The sequence below is a fragment of the Felis catus genome, chromosome B1 (genome assembly GCF_018350175.1).
Source record: "Felis catus isolate Fca126 chromosome B1, F.catus_Fca126_mat1.0, whole genome shotgun sequence".
NCBI classification, from domain to species: domain Eukaryota; kingdom Metazoa; phylum Chordata; class Mammalia; order Carnivora; family Felidae; genus Felis; species Felis catus.
In genome coordinates this window covers 82,650,396-82,671,421 of record NC_058371.1, presented here as the reverse complement: position 1 = coordinate 82,671,421, position 21,026 = coordinate 82,650,396, and the positions used below count along the sequence as shown (strand labels likewise).

The 21,026-nt window shown below is 37.9% G+C and overlaps 1 protein-coding gene across 2 annotated transcripts in view; it reads right to left on the bottom strand.

The window, feature by feature from the left end:
- The window catches only part of GYPA (glycophorin A (MNS blood group)), a 37,157-nt gene extending 18,676 nt beyond the window's left edge, over positions 1-18,481 (bottom strand). The window contains exons 1-2 of one of the 2 annotated variants that reach the window (XM_019828917.3): positions 18,315-18,476; positions 14,930-15,013 (exon numbers count right to left, since the gene is read on the bottom strand). In XM_019828917.3, coding sequence (XP_019684476.1) covers positions 14,930-15,013; positions 18,315-18,357 — 127 coding nt within the window. In that variant the 5' untranslated portion in view covers positions 18,358-18,476. Of the gene's footprint in view, positions 1-14,929; positions 15,014-18,314 lie in introns of both variants that reach the window. The other variant, XM_019828918.3, reaches the window with a different exon arrangement.
- Between the last annotated feature and the right edge of the window lie 2,545 nt (positions 18,482-21,026).

The following is a 21,026-nucleotide window of genomic DNA, read 5'->3' as shown; positions in this document are numbered from 1 at the left end:
AAAGACAATTAAATTCTGGGATCCTAGGGCCAAGGAGTTTTAAAATAGTCATGTATTATTCATTTTGTCTTTTTCACACCAATTTATTGTACTAATTACATTACATCTCTTAGCCCTCAGTGTCCTCTTGCTATAGCCTCTTGCTACAACCATTACTGTTCTAGTAATTTTGACACTAGGGTCATTTTTTAAATCTGTTCACTTTTCCTAGGAAGAGCACAGCCAGACTATTCCTGAAAAATCCCACTGCCATATATATGTGTATATATATTGAATATATATAGAATATATATTGAATATATATATATAGAATATATATATAGAATATATATATAGAATATATATATATTGAATATATATAGAATATATTATATTGAATATATATAGAATATATATTGAATATATATAGAATATATATATTGAATATATATATAGAATATATATAGAACATATATATAGAATGTATATATAGAATATATATATGTAGAATATATATATTGAATATATATATAGAATATATATTCAATATATTCAATATATGCACATTGCATTGAATATATATATATATGTAGAATATATATATATTCAATATATTCAATATATGCACATTGCAGTGTGCATTTGTGTGGAGACCAGGAGACAGGTGGCCGACAAAGGCTGGCAAACTTCTCAGATTGACAAGAATTTAAAGTTTAAGTAGAAAATTAGTGCAAAATAAAACACAAGGGTAGCTTCAGCAAGGCCTCAAATTCCTCATTTAAAATTTTGTTTCAGTCCCCAAATACTGAAATGGCATTTGCTATGGCACTTTGTACAAAGTACATTACAGAGACTGGAACTGAATCACATAATTTTAGGTTCTGGAAGGGTGTAATGCATGAATTAATATACCACCCAGAATATTAAAGATTCCAAATTTTCTTGACTGTATCATCTCACACTTATAATATCTGAATTGTTCCAGAACATTCACCTCCTTTCTTCTTACCCTCACAGCTCTGCCCTCACAGTTGTGCACTAAAACAGACTGAGACATCTGTATATTGAGGCAGGGAACATGAGAAGGTCCCTGTCACTATTCCCAGGGTACCAAGAAGGAGGGGCAACTTGTGGGCCCAGGACACATTTAGGGATACAATGGGGAATAGAGGTCCATTCCCCATTTAGGGGACACATTTAGGGATACAATGGGGAATAGGTCCAGTCTCCTAACACCATCCTCTGTGCTCTATCCACCAAATCACACGGCTCTCCCAAATAGTTGACATTCTAACATGAAATGTTATTAGAAGGAATAAAAATAAAGTGCAATATTGGACAAATAGCCTACAATTTTGCTTTATGCCAAAACTTCCAGTAGCCGAGCTCCTGTCATGATGTGATAAAGTCAGCTCTTACAGCTGTTGGTTTGGGTTTGGTTCCCTCCTGACTTACAGTTGATAGAAGTCTTATCTTACAAGAGCAAACTCTTACAAGGACACATCCTGCATATGAAATGCCTTAGTTTCCAACTCAGAAAACTAAATTTTCTAAGTGCTATAGGTTTGTTTTTTTTTTTTTTTTGGCACGGGATGACCATGAATATTGGTTGATACATTTATTTGTGGAAGTTTTACATAGCTAATCTGTGGTAAAACAGTGACAAAAACACACATCCGCTGACTTCCAACCGAGTGTCTTTTCTGCCAGGCCCTATTATTTTATACAGAATGAATGTATAAATGGGGATCTTGCCTGCCCCACCCCCACCCCCAAAAAAATGTTTGGAGAAGGCTTTTGTTGTTAAGCAATAATATACTCAATTTTGCTCTTGAACCAAAGGATTGACAAACTCAAGCTGTCATTCATTTTTCTTTTTTGAAAGGGTTTTAGTAAGCCAAAATAGCCAGTTACAATTCAGAAAAAATGAGCTTGCTAAAGAACAGAGTGGTTGTTGTGATAATATTTGAGCCTAGTGTTTTGTTTTGTTTTTAATTTTTTTCAACGTTTTTTATTTATTTTTGGGACAGAGAGAGACAGAGCATGAACGGGGGAGGGGCAGAGAGAGAGGGAGACACAGAATCGGAAACAGGCTCCAGGATCCGAGCCATCAGCCCAGAGCCCGACGCGGGGCTCGAACTCAGGGACCGCGAGATCGTGACCTGGCTGAAGTCGGACACTTAACCGACTGCGCCACCCAGGCGCCCCGAGCCTAGTGTTTTGAATAGCCCTCAATATTCTGTTTGAACTTTCTGATCCCTAGCTCTTAAGGAAGGGAACAGCCTGTTAACTGGTGCATTTAGCAGGTGAGCTGTCAAATGCAATGACCCAGCTTCTGTTCGTCTATAGAGTGACATGCTCTGGTAGTTCCCTTGAAGCGAGGTAGTCACACTTCGGCCTTTCCTTAACTTGATAGAATAATAGCTCCTCATTGAGTCTGACTTGAAGCTGCTGTGGACTAGAATGACAACAGCTTCCCCTCAGGAACCTCGAACTTCATAGCCTGGTTCTGTACTACCCAGCTGCTGGCCATTCTCGTTGTCCCAAATCATTGTTGAGGCAGCAGGGTTAGAGAGATAAATCAGCCTATAATCTCGGCCACTGTACGTTCTTCAGCCCAGACAGAAAGAAAGCCAGGGATGTTCATCTACATTGTCCCAGTGAGAAAAGAGGTCAGAGTTCCAGTCCAGTCCAAGCTTTGCCACTAACTGGCTGAGGATCTGAGTAAGTCACTAAACTTATCTGAGCCTCAGTTTCTTGCTTCTAATATGAGAGTAATGGAACAGATATCCTGTAAAGAATGTCACTACTCCAGAATCATGGAAATTTATATGGCTGAGATAATAATATTCATATTTAACACATTATGTATTCACTACATGCTGGGTATCCTCTCTTGCCACCTTCAAAACCTGAGAGCATATTATTATATATTAACCATTATTTGTAGAGGAGAAAAACAAAGATCAGAAACAAAGATCAGAAATCTCTTAGCTTGCCTAAGAGATTCAGTTGATAAATGGCAGAGCTGGGTTTTAAATTCAGATCTATTTGACTGCAGAGCTGTCTGCAAAGGTCTACTATGATCTATGCAGAATAAAAAGAATGAGAGCCCCAAGTAAGTTGCTTTGAGAGATTAAGTTCTCAACAAATTATGTAACTACTCTCAAACAAGTCTTCACTTATGGCAAAGTAGGGCTAAGTGAAAAGATACAAAAATAATAACTCACCTTGTGTGTAACCTGAGGTGGGAGGGGGGTACCTCTAACACAGAAGGGCAGGGTGACATGTAGTGTCACAGCCATGTTATGGAAAGACAGATGTTTCTGGTTAGTAACAATTTGTTAGCTGAAACCTCCCTTTTTTTGAGCCAAGCATCTTTCAATCCACTTACTATGCCTCTCCCAAATCCTCAGAACAAAAGAGGATCACGTACTTTAGGTGTGCCAGCTTTATTTAAAACATTGGCATTTTGGCAGCTGAACTTCCTGCACACATTAGGTTTGAACTTAAGGAGTTAGGCTGGATGAGAAAAATTCTAATTAAAAGTGAAGGGGCGCCTGGGTGGCTCAGTCAGTTAAGCATCCGACTCTTGATTTTGACTCAGGTCATGATCTCAATGATTGTGAGATGAAGCCCTGCATCGGGTGTGGAGCCTGCTTGGGAGCCACTTTCCTTCTGCCCCTCCCCCAGTGGTGCACTTGCTTGGGAAAATGAAAAAAAAAAAAAAAAGAAAATCTTATCCCAAGGTTCTCACACCACTGATACTTTCTGCCACTGGTTGAACAACGACAAATAGCAACACTAAAAACTAGATCAACATTCTCAATCCTGACTGCATATTAGAACCATCTGTGGTTCACAGGCATGAGATTCCAGTGTGCTGCCAGTGGCAGGAGCCATTGCTCCAGACTAAATCCACATGTAGAAGCTTCATTTTCCAGGGCTTTGAGAGCTACTCTTAAATTTTCTGAGGTTCTTATGGCACCCTTATCTAGAGCTTGAACAAATTCAGAAGACAATTGGATAGTAGCCTGATTTGCTTGAGAAATACTAACATTCACAATTTTCCATATTACATGATGGTACGTCTTGTGGTTTTGTCTTAGAAAAGCCCCTCTCCCCCTGCAGTTGATTTAACTACATGCAGTTTGCAAGGGTAAGCTCCTGAGTGTGTGAAACAGACGACAGGTGGAATGGCTCTACTGGGAAGGTGGGCAGTAAGCCTGGAGCCTCGCACCCTGTGTCCACTGCCAGCTAGAGGCAGCTCCATGGAGCTCTGCGAGAACTTAGCTAGGAAATCCTCAGTCTCAAACTGACTTTTCAAATTGCAGAATGAAATCCCTTGTGCAAGAGTTGGCAGACTTTCTGTAAAGGGACAAAGAATAAATATCTGAGGTTTTGTGGGCCACATGTTGGTCTCTGTTACAGCTCTTGTCGTTACAGTACAAAAGTAGCTACAGGCAACGTGTAAGCCAAAGCATAAATAAATAAGTGTGGCTTTGTTCCAACAATTATTGATAGACACTAACATTTTATTGATTTTATAGATTTTATTAATTTTTTTTAACTTTCATTTATTATTGAGAGGCAGAGAGAGACAGAGCATGAGCAGGGGAAGGGCAGAGAAAGGGGGAGACGCAGAATCCGAAGCAGGCTCCAGGCTCTGAGCTGTCAGCACAGAACTCGACATGGGGCTCGAACCTACGGACCATGAGATCATGACCTGACCTGAAGTCGTTCGCTTAACAGACTGAGCCACCCAGGCACCCCGATAGACACTAACATTTTAATTTTACACAATATTCACATGTCACAAAGTATTATTATTCTTCTGATTTTTTAAAGCACTTAAAAAAGTAAAAGCCATTGTTAACTTGCAGGCTATCCAAGTGGTGGTCTGGGTTTGGCTCCCAGGCTGTAGTTTGCTGGCTCCTGCATTACTGTATTTAGAATCTCTGGCTATGGAACTCAGTTGTCAGTATCTTATAGAGACAGTCCCTCAGATAATTCCAACATGTAGTTAAGATAGTGAATTCCTTCATTAATGGGCCTTGAAATCAATTCACTGTGTCATTACTGGCATTAAAATAGTAAATTGTACAAAATAGAAGAGACTGCATCACACATAATAAGGATACTTATTATTTTGTGGAATTTTGTTTGATACATGTTTATGTATTTGTGCACAATGACTTACAGTATACATTCACTACGTCCTAATCACATGTGAATGTGTCCTAACGTTGATATACCTTGCTGTACCCTACCTGAATACCTGGCCTCCGGAGGGGCTGAGGAAATCAACATCCCATGACACAACTGAAATCCATTCAAGGCACCCATGAGCTGTTGCCAAGTTGGCTCCACCCTAGAACAATCTTATCCAGCTTTTATAGAGTCCCTAAAAGCAGTTACAGTTTCTAAGTGTACTGCATCATTAAAATGATTTAAGAGTTCTGAGAGAGAATTCTTCAGAACATAAAGTTAACCACTGGGATAATTACAAATAGGTTATATACATTCAAAACAGGAGGAGGATAAAAGCAAACTGACCATAGTGTGTATGTCAAAACATCAGAAATAAATCATTAAAAAAAGAAAAGTGTGGAATAAAGGCAACAAAAGATACTACATGTCACTTGTGAGCCCATAAATGTACATAAGTTAAATTTCCATATTAAAATACAAAGACCTTTAGATTGAGTCAAAATAGGATAAAAGGCCCCAACAAATGTATGCTAGATCACAAGGAGCACAAACAAAACTAAAGAATGCAAAATGTGTAAAAAAAAAAAAAGTGCGAAGGTATGTTAGACAAATAAAAATAAATAAAAACAGGAATCAAAAATTTAAGATTAGACAAAGTAGAATTAAAGGCAAAGACACTTAAAAAGACATGGAGGATTAATTTATACTGTTAAAGGATCTATTACACAATGATTCTTAGGTAAATATGGGCTATTATATCCCCAAAACAGAGCAACAAGAAATATAAAGCAAAAGAAGAAATTGACAGAATTACAATGGTTGTGGAACAATTTTAACAGTGATAGATCAATGAAGCAAAAACAAAACAAAACAAAATACTGACAGGACCTGAAGAATATCTGACTTGCAATCACAAGTGATTGATGTTGACTTTTCTGGAGTAATAAATCAATGAGAATAAACTTTACGGTGTGTTCCTACATTCCTATAGACTCATTTTGAAGTGACGTTGCTGAATTGCCTGACAAGATGGCTTTGAGATCTGTACGTGACAGAATAGCTCAGAGGACACCAAGAGGCATATTTGTGCAGTGTCTCTCCTAGCAAGATGCAATTTCACTGCCGTGGTTCATCTTTCCAGTTGGCTTCAATAGATGGACTATACTCACTTTCCGTACTTTAGGATTATTTTCTTTCATTTGATTTTTAAGTGCAATCATGACTGAGAAATAAGTGGTAATCGTCAAAGGTATGATCCTTAGATTAAAAGGTACCTAGCCCAGATTAAAAGGAGCAAAAGGCTAACATCACAGTCCCCCAATTAGGGTTCATTAAGTGCAGCAGCAGAAGACAGGCCATCAGCTTTCATTATAGGCTCCACTTTAGTGAAAGCATAAGCAGAACACTGACAATGTTGCAAGTCAGAAGAGCCAAGCCTGAAACAAGCCCATATGACAAATGAGGTAGTTTAATGTATTAAGTGCATAGATTCTAGAGCCAGCCTTTGTGGGTTCAAACTAATTTGCCTACTAGTTGAGGCCTTGGGCAGGTTGGGTAATTTCTCAGTACCCTTGTTTCATCTTTTGTAAAATGGGGATAATAATTGTTGCTTACCTTATAAATTACTGACTTAGTAAAATGAGTTAAAATATGTGTAAATTTTTGCACAAATAGAAAAGCTGTTCTTAAAATTCCTATGGAATTTCTAGAACCACAAATAACCAAATTAATCTTGAAAAAGAACAAAGGTGGAGGACTTACACTTCAAAATTTCAAAACTTAATACAAAGCAACAGTAATCTAAACAGTGTGCTGCTAAACTTCTTACTCAACACATCTCTGGAGGCAAGGGAAACAAAAGTAAAAATGAACTACTGGGACCTCATCAAAATAAAAAGCTTCTGCACAACGAAGGAAACAATCAGTAAAACTAAAGGCAACTGACAGAATGGGAGAAGATATTTGCAAATGACATATCAGATAAAGGGTTAGTATCCAAAATCTATAAAGAACTTATCAAACTCAACACCAAAAAACAAAGAATCCAGTGAAGAAATGGGCAAAAGACATGAATAGACACTTCTCCAAAGAAGACATCCAGATGGCCAACTGACTTATGAAAAAATGCTCAACGTCACTCATCATCAGGAAAACACAAATCAAAACCACCATGAGATACCACCTCACACCCGTCAGAATGGCTAACATTAGCAACTCAGGCAACAACAGATGTTGGTGAGGATGCAGAGAAAGAGGATCTCTTTTGCATTGTTGGTGGGAATGCAAGCTGGTGAAGCCACTCTGGAAAACAGTATGGAGGTTCCTCAAAAAACTAAAAATAGAACTACCCTACGACCCAGCAATTGCACTACTAGGCATTTATCCACGGGATACAGGTGTGCTGTTTCGAAGGGACACATGCACCCCCATGTTTATAGCAGCACTATCAACAGTAGCCAAAGTGTGGAAAGAGCCCAAATGTCCATCGATGGATGAATGGATAAAGAAGATACGGTATATATATACAATGGAGTATTACTCGGCAATCAAAAAGAATGAAATCTTGCCATTTGCAACCACGTGGATGGAACTGGAGAGTATTATGCTAAGTGAAATTAGTTACTCAGAGAAAGACAAAAATCATATGACTTCACTCATATGATGACTTTAAGAGACAAAACAAATGAACATAAGGGAAGGGAAACAAAAATAATATAAAAACAGGGAGGGGGACAAAACAGAAGAGACTCATAAATATGGAGAACAAACTGAGGGTTGCTGGAGGGGTTGTGGGAGGGGCAATGGGCTAAATGGGTAAGGGGCATCAAGGAATCTACTCCTGAAATTATTGCTGCACTGTATGCTAGCTAATTTGGATGTAAATTTTAAAAAATAAAAAATAAAATTAAAAAAATAAATAAAAAATAAACTCTGAGGACCAAAAAAAAAAAAAACCCCAAAAAACAAAACAACAACAACAACAAAAATCCCACAACAAAACAAAACAAAACAAAAAAAACAATGTGCTGCTGCTCAAAGAATCAAAGGAATAGAATTGGGAGTGTAGAAATAAACCCACATTTTTATCAATCAATTTTCAACAAGGGTTCCAAGACCATTAAATAGTGAAAGAACAGTCTCTTCAACAAATTGTGTGAGACAACTAGTATCCTAATGCAAAAGAGTGAAGTTGGATTCTTATCTCACATCATCTAAAAATATCAGATCAAAAAAAGGACCGAAGACATAAATATGAGTTAAAATTATAAAACGCTTAGAAGGAAACATGGGAGTAAATCTTTATGTTCTTGGATTTGCAGTGGTTTTCTTTTACAATATAGGACACCTAAGGCACATGCAACAAAATTTTAGAAAATAGATAAATTGGACTTCATCAAAATTATAAACTTTTTGTGTTATCAAAGGATGTTCTCAAGAGAGTAAAAACATGATCCACAGGATGGGAGAAAATATTTACAAATCATCTATCTGATAAGGGTCTTGTATACAGAGTATATAAAGAACTGTTATAATGTAACAAAACCACAAACAACCCAATTTAAAAACGGGCAAAGAACTTGAGTAGACATTTCTCCAAAGAAGATACACAAATGGCCGACAACCACATGAAAAGATGCTCAACACCATTAGTCACTAAGGAAATGGAAATCAAAGGAAATGGAAATCACAATGAAATATGACTTCACACCTACTAGAAAATAACAAGTGTTGCTGAAGATGTGGAGATATTGGAATCTCATACACTCCTGGAGGGGCTGTAAAATAGTGAAGCTTCTGTGGAAAAAGTATGGCATTTTCTCAATAAGTTATACATAACATACCATATGACTCAGAATTTCTACTCCTAGATACACTCAAAAGAGAATTGAAAACAAGTGTTAAAAAAAAAAAAAACTTGTACAAGAATTTTTATAACAACACTATTTCCAAAAGCCAAAAATGTACACAAGACCGGTCTATCAACTGATGAATGAATAAATAAGATGTGGTACATCCATGCAATAGAATATTATTCATTCATAAAATAGAATGAAGTACTAACATTTGCTACATGCTAAGTGAATGAAGCCAGACATAAAGACCATGTATTTACGATTACATGTATATGAAATATTCAGAATAGGGAAACAGAGACAGAAAGCAAATTAGCTGTTGCCAAGGCTGGTAGGGGTGGGGGGTGGGGAATAAGAGTTTAATGCATTTGGTACTTCCTTTTAAGCTTATGAAAATGTTCTGAAACTAGATAACAGCTACAGGAGTACAGCATTGTGAATGTATTAAATACCACCACTGAGTTGCACATTTAAAAATGGTTAAAATGGTGAATTTTATTACATGTATGTCTCCACACACAAAAAATTAAATATATGTACCTGGCTTAGAGTAGTGCTTGGCAGTAGGTAAATGCTCTATGAATGCTGGCTATTAATCTTTGGAATGTAAGTGTATACCGAACCTAATCTATACTATACCCATCTAGAGATGGATGCACCAAAGTTGATTAGCTATACATAGAATTTTGTATACTAAAAATAAAGATGGCACCTTCTTTTCTGGTGCTTACGTATAATAATTTGTATACAAAGAAACTCTTAACAAAAATTCCCAAATAGAGAGGCACCTGGGTGGCTCAGTCGGTTAAGCATCTGACTTTGGCTCAGGTCATGATCTCGCAGTTTGTGACTTTGATCCCCATGTCAGGCTCTGTGCTGACAGCTCAGAGCCTGGAGCCTGCTTCAGATTCTGTGTCTCCCTCTCTCTCTCTGGCACCCTCCCCTGCTCATACTCTGTCTCTCTCTCTCTCTCAAAAATAAAGATTAAAAACAAATTTAAAAAAATCCTCTACTATAATTGGAAGAGATGATTCTTCTTCAAAATATCTTTCACTTAAAACTTGCACATAGTGATTAATGAATTATTTTTAAATAAAATGGGCAAAAATTCTTTCACTTTTTGATAGCAAATGCATGTGTACTCACAAAGGTATTTCAAAAAAAATTATATATGACAAATGTAGGTAAAATGATCCTAAGACAAATATTAAATTCAGCACGATATTAGAAGAATACTTTACAATAGCCAAGTGATTAATACTAGGATGTGAGGTATAGGACAATGTGATAATATCCATTGATATAATTCATCATTCAACATATTGAAGAATAAAGATACTGTGAAATAAATAGAAACTAATAAGATGAACAGACATTCTTAAAGAAAACCAAACAAAAGTTTAAAAAGTATTTCTGTTATGTTAGGTATAACAGATACTTTCTTTCTTGTGACAACTGTCAGGAAATGTATTATTTTACCATTAAGTTATGGAAGTCAACTTTCAAAGTTTCAACAATGATGCATAAAAGGCATTTTATAGAATTTAAGATCTTTTCTTTTTCTTGATTAAAGCTCTTTGTTTAACGCTAGCAAGAAATTTCTTAACATAAGGATTATTTGCTGAAAGCCGCAGACATCATAATTAATGGCGAGACATTCATATTATAGACAGTCTCAAGACAAGGATGACTATCACGACCATTATGCAGCATTAACTAACATAAATAACATTTAGAAGTTCTAACAAATGCAATATCATAAGAAAAGCAGCTATGAGCATTTATTTCAAGTGAAGAAGAAACAAAATTTCACGTTTATAAGGAATATGATTCTTAATTTTGGAAATTGAAGAGAGTCAACTATTTTAACCAAATAAGGTTAGCCATGTCACTTATAAAATGAACGTATACAAAGTGATAAATTCATCTTAGGCCATTGATAATTTGAAAATGTAATGAAATATATTTTAATTAAAACAATAAAAGGACATGTCAAATATCTCTTCAAAAGGAAATACATAAAATTTATCTAAAGTTTTTTTCAGAATTTTTTTCCGAATTTTTTTCAAACTCTTCAGAGGACATAAGGTAGGGCTCAGTGAAAAAACATGATATATTCCCAATTCAAAGATTTACTATTACAAAATGTTTTATTTGCTCTGAGCCAATTTATTCATTTCATTCTATCATTCATTCCATTCTAGCCAAATAACCCTGGAATATTTTTATGTTGCACAAGGGATAACTTTCCCAAATGATTCTGAAACTCATCTGGAGGAATAAACTAAAACTTCTGGCTTCCCGTCAAGGCAAACTAGCTTCTTGCAGATCAAGCCTCCTGTCCACAACAAGTAGAAAAGCTGAGCAAATTTAACACATCTAGAGAGGGCATCAGAGCCTACCAAGACAGTAGGCTCTGAAGGTGGAGAGGAAGTACAGAGAGGTGAGCTTGCCATTGGCTTTCCCCTGAAGACATTTGTCTATTTTCAAGTGAGACCTGAGAGGCCCTGAAACTTGCGAGAGATTTTAATGGTCTCACAGAACTAGGGGTTCAGGGCCCACTGAGGAGGAGTGGGAGTCATGACAAACTCAACACGTGTAAAAAAAATTTTTTTTAAATTTATTTATTCAAGTACTCTCCATACCAAACATGGCACTCAAAACTCACGACCCTGAGATCAAGAGCCATATGCTCTACCAACTGAGCCAGCCAGGTACCTCTTATTCTAAAAAAACTTTTTAAAATAAACGCCATGAGATTTTTAAGTTGGGGCCTCCAAAGTGCTATTCCCTAGAAGTGTGTGTGGGGGGGGGGAGGGCAGGGAACAGAAAGTGAGCTTTCAAAAAGATGGATTGCTAGCTGCAACTCAGTTGCTCAGTTGCTGAGTGGATTAAGATGTTTCTTCTCAGTAACTGCCCACTGGAAGCCAAGATCTGACCTGGCACTGGTTTGCCTCACCTCACTCACCTCACCTCATACCTGACTCTGATGGATCCCAGCTATGTTTAAAATTCTGACATGTGGGGCGCCTGGGTGGCGCAGTCGGTTAAGCGTCCGACTTCAGCCAGGTCACGATCTCGCGGTCCGTGAGTTCGAGCCCCGCGTCAGGCTCTGCGCTGATGGCTCAGAGCCTGGAGCCTGTTTCCGATTCTGTGTCTCCCTCTCTCTCTGCCCCTCCCCCATTCATGCTCTGTTTCTCTCTGTCCCAAAAATAAATAAACGTTGAAAAAAAAATTTAAAATTCTGACATGTTATTCATCATTGATTTTTTGAATTAATTTTGAGTTTTTAAAAAATACTTTATGAAAGTATTTATCTTGATGACTAAGGTTTTGGTGCCCCCTTAAATTTGGTCCTGAGGTGAGTACCTCACTTGTCCCATTCTAATCTTCAGCACCGAGTCCTACACTTGAAATTAGTGAATTTCACTGCATGCAAATTATAACTTGGTAAAGCTGTTAAACACACACACACACACACACACACACACACACACACAGAAATGGTTTGTTTTCATTAGCAATCAAGGAAATAAAAGTCAAAACATAAATACACCATATTTTTCACTTAACCTTAATTTCAGATACAGATTTCTGGGACACAATTTGGGAAGAAGGTACTGAGACAAGATGCTTTCAAAATGTACTGATGGGTATATACTTTGGCAAAACTTTTGGGGAAACAAATTTAGCAATATTCATCAAAATGTTTAAAAAGTACATATTCTCTTTAATTTAGCAATATTCATCAAAATCTTTAAAAAGTACATCTTTCTCTCACAGAAAGATGAGTTTACAAGGATGTCCATCGTAGTGTTGTTTAGGTATTAAGGAAGGCACTTGTGATGAGCACTGGGTGTTGTATGTAAGTGATGAATCACTAAATTCTACTCCTGAAACCAATATTACCCTATATGTTAACTAATTACAATTTAAATAAAAACTTGAAACAAACAAACAAAAACAGACTGTAAAGTAGAAACAACCTAAATATTTGAAACACAGCATAGGTTAAACAAACCATAGTTAGGCATCAAATGTAATATTGTGGAGCCATTAAAATGTTTTGTAAGTGTACTCATTAATATGGAATAGATGTTTTTTAAGTGAGGAAAAGTCAGGTTTCAGAATATTATACACAGTAATTTTTAAAAAAAATTTTTTAACATTTATTTATTTTTGAGAGACAGAAAGAAACAGAGAGCTAGCAGGGGAGGAACAGAGAGAGGGAGACACAGAATCTGAGGCAGGCTCCAGGCTCTGAGCTGTCAGCAAAGAGCCAGATGCGGGGCTCGAACCCATGAATCGTGAGATCATGACCTCAGCCGAAGTCAGAACATGCCTAGAAAAAAACATCTGGAATATTTGTACCAAAATATCAACAGTGCTTATTTCTGGATAGCAGATCAGGAATGATGCTCTCCTCTCTTGAGGAAGAAAGTAGAATATGTTGGGTAAGGCTGAGGGTTCTATGGTCAAACCTCCTGGATTTGTATCCAGCTTTCCTGCTCACTGACTGTATGTCCTCAGGCAAGTTTTTAAAACGTTCCAAGCCTCTTTTTTTCATCTGCACGATGGGAATAATACCTATTCCACAGAGATATTGTCAGAATAAAATCCACGTAGAGGGCTTAGCATAGTGCCTGATATACAGAAAGTGTTCAGTTTGAACTAATACTTTTCTCATTTTTCTTGAATGAACACATGAAAAGTTAAATATATGCCATGACCCTTGTTCCCTCTTTATATATGGTTTTTGTAAAGGTGACAGTTCATTGTCTCTATCACTGGGTAATTGCTTAAGTTTAACACTTCTGTCAGTTATGTCGGTTTCTTGGAAAGAAACCCAGGCCTTTTGCTTGTATCTTCAAAGCAAATTGCTAAATTTGAGTCTGATTCCAAAATATCAGAGGAGTTGAAGCTTTAGCTGAGATGTCAGGAATCTCCTCCAGCACCTTTGCTCTGGCAGTTGGTATGATGCCTGGGGACAGAGAGAAGAATGTATGGTATTTTATGATTTGGGGCCTACAATGGTTTTAGAGTCATTTAATTTTCTGAGACAGTCATGGGCCTGGCTCCCATGATGTTACAGAAGTCTCTTAGTGAACAGTGTCCCAAGGTTCTATGCGTCTGACACTTTTCTGCTACTCTTAGCTGCTGGGAGTATGGCTGTTGGCGGCTTGGGGTTGTGTATCACAATAGAGTTGTACGTCATAACAGGTATGTATGAGCTGTGTATTGTAACAGATGTGGGCAAGTTGTGTATCATAACAGAAACAAGCCCTATTAAAAATTGAAAATGGGAGGGGCGCCTGGGTGGCGCAGTCGGTTAAGCGTCCGACTTCAGCCAGGTCACGATCTCGCGGTCCGTGAGTTCGAGCCCCGTGTCGGGCTCTGGGCTGATGGCTCAGAGCCTGGAGCCTGTTTCCGATTCTGTGTCTCCCTCTCTCTCTGCCCCTCCCCCATTCATGCTCTGTCTTTCTCTGTCCCAAAAATAAATAAAAAACGTTGAAAAAAAAATTAAAAAAAAATTGAAAATGGGAAAATTCGTAATGATGGTGTATCTCCTCTGTTTGCCGACAATTCTTGCTTTTTTCTCTATCAGATTCCTGAAATAAGAGTCAGCAGACATTCTAACCAAGTTTATTTGAGTAACCACAATGAAATGCATCTGCCAGTATCTTGGTTTTCCTGTTCATATTTGTCAGCATTGCTTAATGACAGAGGCCTCTTAGAAAGCAAAGATTATTTGTTCAGTTTACCTTTTACATTTTTTTTTACCTTTTCCTAATTATGTTTTTTTTTCACCTTTTCCTAATTAAATATGGAGAAATGATGATAATGGCTGGAAATCTATTACCCATCTACTTTTGTTGGTAACTTACGTGGTGATTGAACAGTCATGGCCCTTACTGGTGTTTCGTGAGTCATTGAGACACTTTCAGTAGTTAGTTGAGAGGAACTATAGCCTATAAAGACAAGTTGAGGAAATTACTTAAAATGTGCTTCCCCAAAAGGTTCATAGATGTTTTCAATAATCTTCTAGAAACCAAAGTAAAAAGAAATCCATCACAAGAATGCTAAATCTGGTTTGCCAATTTAAAATTAGTGGGTGTCAGTCTTGAGGTACCGTCTCTTTTTTCCCTTCTTAGAGGGATCCTTCCCCAGGCATTCATAGTGAGGTGTCCATTTCTGTCTAAAAACCCAATTTTACCCCAAGATTATGAGATTTATAGGTTTGGGAACAAGGCTACAGGTCATCTCAGGCTGACCTTTGGGAACTCATAGAAGTTAAGCGATGGAAGCGATTTTAGATACTATCTATTCTGTGTTTTATTCAATAGGGACAAGGAAACGGATGCCCATGAGGATGAATTGATTTTCCACAGTGAAACTAGTCTGCTGCAAAATTCTGGTCATTTGTTATTTCTGCAATTATTATTTATTGAGTGCTTACTATGTGCCTAGCAATGTGTGGGATGCATAAATAAAGACACAGGTTTTACTAGTAAGAAATTCAAGTAGTCCCTGAAACCCAGCTCAGAACTCTTCCCTACAACATCTACATGGACAGAAAGGCTCTCTTTTTGGATCGCTGAGAAAACGGAGATGCCTGTTTCTTTACTTACTCCTTCTAAGCATGTGCTTTTCAAACTGATGTACCTGCTGACATATGGAATAAGATGCCCAGGGTATCATGGTATACCTACACAGAGCTCTCATTTTGCCTGAACAAATGAAAACAAATATTCTTTCCTTCCTTCTCCTCCCTCCCTTCCTCTTTTTCTCCCTCCCTTTACTTGCTTCCTTGCTGATTCACCCGATATCCTAGGACATGTCAAGAGCTGTGCTAGATTCTGGAGATACACTAACGAATAAAACCTGTGATAACACCTGTTCCTTGGGATCTTCCAATTAAATCAATAAATTATGGCCTAGGATGCAAATTTTGCACAAATTTTAAAGTAAAACCAGGAAACTGAGGGTTTACTTTAGAGGGTCCTGGTTTATGAATTTCCTGGTTGAAGTGTTACAATAGTGCATTCTCAAATTCCTTCTTAGTGTCCGAATCTGATTTTCAAATGAAAGCATTGAACACACTCTTGTCCAGTGTCAGAAATGTTGCCTTTGTCCTTCCCCCAACTTTTGCGAGGTCAGCTTCTTCCAGTCGTTCACCTCTCTTCATAAATGTCACTTACTCCAAGAAAAATTTCCTGCTACCCTTTTGTAAATCAGCCTTCTGCATTATGTTTATCGCTTTTCCCGGTTTAATTTTATTGGTGTTCTTTATCATCGTTCTTATGTTAGTGATTTACTTATTCAGTTTAGGGCTGGTGCTCCCTCTCACTGCCCTGTGTGCTCCACAGGAGCTCACTGCTCCTACTGGCATGGCCTCCGTGTCCAGCACCTGACACACAAGCGCCGAACGAACAAATGAGTAAATGAATTCAGGGATTGGGAATCAAATAATTTCAAGAGAACTTACTCTCCATTTGGAGAATGACATCTGATAAATTTAGAATTAGGAATAGTGGCTTTACCCTCAAGATCTCCAGGGAAAGAAATATCATCTTTTCTTTATTTTTTCCCCTAGCCAAAGATGTTTAAACCACTTTCCAGATTCTCTACTTAAACTAGGGAGTAAGGGGGTGCTCAAACACCTTTCCATTATTCCATTATTCCAGAGACTGTCTTTGGATGGTTTCAGAAAACGCAAAGATGATGGCAGCATTTGCAATGAGGGCCGCGGGGGGCCTTTGGGGGTCGCATGGCCCTGATGACCTCTCATGAACTGTCATTGAAGACCTTAGTACACTATCCACTTGCGCAGTTGTAGACATGAAGCATTTATTTCTTCTCCAGGAATCCTTTCCAAATATTCCCCACCCCCGGCCACAAAAACCTGGGTAATGTATCTAGTTCGATTGAGTAGGCCTTCTTTGCCCTCTGAACAGCACAGTACCTCTTTTCTTTTCTGTGTAATAGCTCTAGAAGTATTGGAATATATTTAAATATTATACTACATCCCTTCTGCTTGTTTTCTTTTCTTCAAGCTAAATGTTTTCATATTTTGCTACTTAAAAAAAAAGAGTAATTTTGTTAGTCTCCTGTTTTCCTGTAATTGTCCCATTTTCCCTGACTTCTCAGAAATCATCCTCACACACCCAGATTTGTTCCCTAGCCAGTAATTACTATCATAGCTAAATTATTTACTAATTTGCTATTCCTTTGTATAGTCCCTATTTCATTAGTAGGAGGCAGGTACCAACACTGTAGGCATTTTACAGATGAAGATAGGGAGGTGAAAAGGGGATCATTTGCCTTAATGTCCCCCAGCCTTTCAGATGTCAAACCAGGTTTGAGCTTAGTTCTGTCTCTTCCTCATCCCTATGCTTTAACCATTACACTTTTTTATTGGCTAATATATCTTAGAAAATGCTGGCTCCCTTCTCTATCTCCTAGAGAGTGTCCAGTAGATCCTTAGTATGTGCTCCAATTTGAGTTAGAGCCATGTCTGAGGGCTCCACACATTTCAAGTAACTGCCTGCTCCTTATCTATGTATTTCCAACACGTAGACAATGCATTTGAGAAGACATTAACCATCACATTCTCAGAAAAAGGCCCCAAATATTGCTAATTTAATACAACTTGGTAATACTCCACATTATTTCTTTATCTTAATGAATTGATTTTGATTTCTCCCCAAACCACCTAACACTTAAGCCAATAAGCTGCTTTTTCTTCTTCCTCCATCATACCTCAGTGAAAGACCAAAGCGTGGGAAACAGCTCCCCCACGGATGCAGACTTCATGCTTGTAGCTTGTACTTTTTTGGCGGGTGAAGGAGATTATAATTTTTCACAAAACGTTTTGAAAACTGAGGATCGCATATCCACCATCACTTTCATTAATGACCATTTAATTTAGAAGTTAACCTCATTAAGCACAAATAAGGCAATACATTTATTCACACAGAGACATTTCTCATTATATTTGGTACAATTCTTTTCACTGTGGCGAGGCTTTGAACTGAAGCATGCTACTGGAAAATTGTGATCCAGCCACAATTACAGAACTCCTTAACCCAATTCCCTCTACCTTACCAGCTGAGTCCCAATAGAAATCCATCCACCAGACTGGGCTCTGAGATACTACTCATTTATTTATTCATTTAAGTAAGATAGAACTAAAATCAGGTAGTTTACATTTTAACCTATAATCTGACATCCACTATAACAGCATCATGCTACAAAAAGAAATGTACTTACCTGAGAGTAGTAATACAGTTAGTATTATTGTTTTTTCATACATCCTGAGATCATGAGCTGGCTCTCAAAAGTCAGTACCAGAAAACCACCAAAGACAACTGGAGTGCAGTCTGTGGCCCCAGCTGGGACTCTGTTATCTTTCCGGCACACCTTTCTGAGGCATCAGTTGATAGGCCTGGGAGGCATTTTAAATTATGCAAATTTGTGAAACATCTGTCAATAAAGATACGTGGATAGCGGCTTCACGGATTAAAGTGTTAAGTAAAATCTTCACTTCAGGGAACTGGGTGTTACATGTTAAGTCTACTTTGCATAAATTAAGTGGGCATTGCAAGGCAGTGGTCTCCAGAAGCTGCCCGTTTGAACGAAGAGGAATTGGACCTTGATGGCCTGAGACTGGGGCCCTGAGCAAGGCTGGGGTAGCTATCAGGGAGCTAGAGACCTTCTCGGTTTTCATGTAGGTGTTCTCCTGGGCCAGGACGACAATGACTTCTTACACGTGAAATAAATGTATTTGAGAGGTTACCTTACCACTGAGTGCTCTGGGGTTTGAAACAACTCCCCAACTCACGACAAGCCACACAGCGATATGAGAGTACATGAAACGCAGGGAAATTTGAATTCAAAACAGCATTTCAATTCAACAGCTAGTGCCCACATGGCTGTGGTCAGTGAATCATCTCTCTCCAAAATATGCCTCACTAAGTAAGCGTGAGTGAATGCCAAGGCAATAAATGCAAACGCTCAAAACCAAAAATAGACAACCCCAAAATCTTGTTGTAAAGCAGGTTAAAATGTGGGTTATGGAAGGCTGAGGCATATCCATTTTAAAGGGAGGCATAAAAAAACAATCATATGAATTAAATCTGAAACAGCTCAAAGAAGGTGATCTCCTTCCTGTGAGAGCCGTGAATATCTTTCCTGTTTGACCCAGAAAATCAATTTGCTATGTCAGCAATTTGTCAAATAAATTATATGTACATTTTTACCCAAAATGTGGTTAAGAAACTATTTAGGAAACTAGTGGTTTGCAGCCTCAGGATATGGAGCCACAGACAAAAAAAATAATCATTTACTGGGGAAAATATGGAGATAAATGTTAGCTAACATCCCAGAGAGGGGTTCTGAGGGGATAAAGAAGGCACTGAGATGCAGACCTGAGGGAGAACTAAGAATGAGGGACACAGAGGGGTCTCTGAGAGACAGCGCAAGAATGTGAAAGCCCCAGAATCCTGAAGCCCCTCTGAAGCCTGTGCCAATTCATGCAAAAACAATTACAGCAAAATTTACAAATCGTTAAATGTAACCAATATTCAGTAAATGAATAACTTGCTTAATTTAGTATTTGCTATGGCTGGATATCAGATTGGGTTGCAGAAATTGTTTTCAACAGATACTCAAATAAAGGAGATTTATTTTGGATATTATTATGATCAGTAAAGATTATGTCACATGATTTCATATTTTTAAGGAGAGAACAATTATCATGAGCCTTAAAAATGCTATTGCCCTTTGAAAATAGGTAAACAAGGGGCTCAGTCGGTTGAGCGTCCAACTTCTGCTCAGGTCATGAAATCACGGTTCACGGGTTTGAGCACTGCATCTGGCTCTGTGCTGACAGCTCAGAGCCTGGAGCCTGCTTCAGATTCTGTCTCTCTCTCTCTCTCTCTCTGCCTGTCCCACACTCATGCTCTATCTCTCAAGAATGAATAAACATTAAAAAAAAAGAAAATAGGTAAACAAATTAGTCACTATCCTCACAATGGATTACTATGCAGCTATTAAAATCATGTTTTCAAAAAATAAAATCAAATAATATTTTCAAAAACAGTTGATATGGAGACTCAGGATAAAAAAAGTAAGCGGAAAATGGCAAGATCCAAAACTGCATATACAAAAATAAAATCCTGTTTGATTCTTTTTTTTTTTTTCTTCTGTGCTTATTACCTCTGTTTGGAACACACTTACTGTCTTTTTACATGATCTACTTCTATTATGCTTAGGATCTCAATTTCAGAGTACTTCCTCCAGGAAGGTTTCTCTAACTTCCTGTCTGCATCAGAGGCCCCGGTTCTGTACTCATATTGCACTCTGCTCTTCTCTTATCATAGGACTTAACATATTGCACTGCAGTCATCTTTGTGTCCTCACTGGACTATGAATTCTAAGTGTGCATGCCCTGCCTGTGACTATCTTATTTACCACTGAGTGCTTGGGGCGCCGTTGACAATAAAGATTTGTCAAATCAATCAATAAATAAATATTGCACTGCAGAGAAAAGAAATTTCTTTCAGGCAATCTTGAGGAACAGAGGTGGATCTATCATCTATCTATTATCTATCTATCCATCTATCTATCTGTCTATCATCTGTCTCCTAAATTATATCTTAGTTTCAGGCTACCCCCAGCATGGAAGTCTCTTTCTAAGGCAGAAGGAGAAAAGGAAAATCAGTCTAAAATCCAGCCTTCATACCTTCTTCCACCTGGACTGTTTGGCCGTTGAGAACACTTTTCTTCATGTGACCTCCTGCTTTCCTAGCGGATCACTTCATTAACCACTCTCAGAACTCCTATAGCACTTAGGCTAGTTCATTTGTTTTCCTGCATGGGTCCTTTTCATTATATTTGTAAGTCTTATCTCCCTTGTTCTACCTTCAGCATCTGGCAGAATACCCTACAGAGGCTGAAGGGCAGTCAGTAAATTGCCATCAG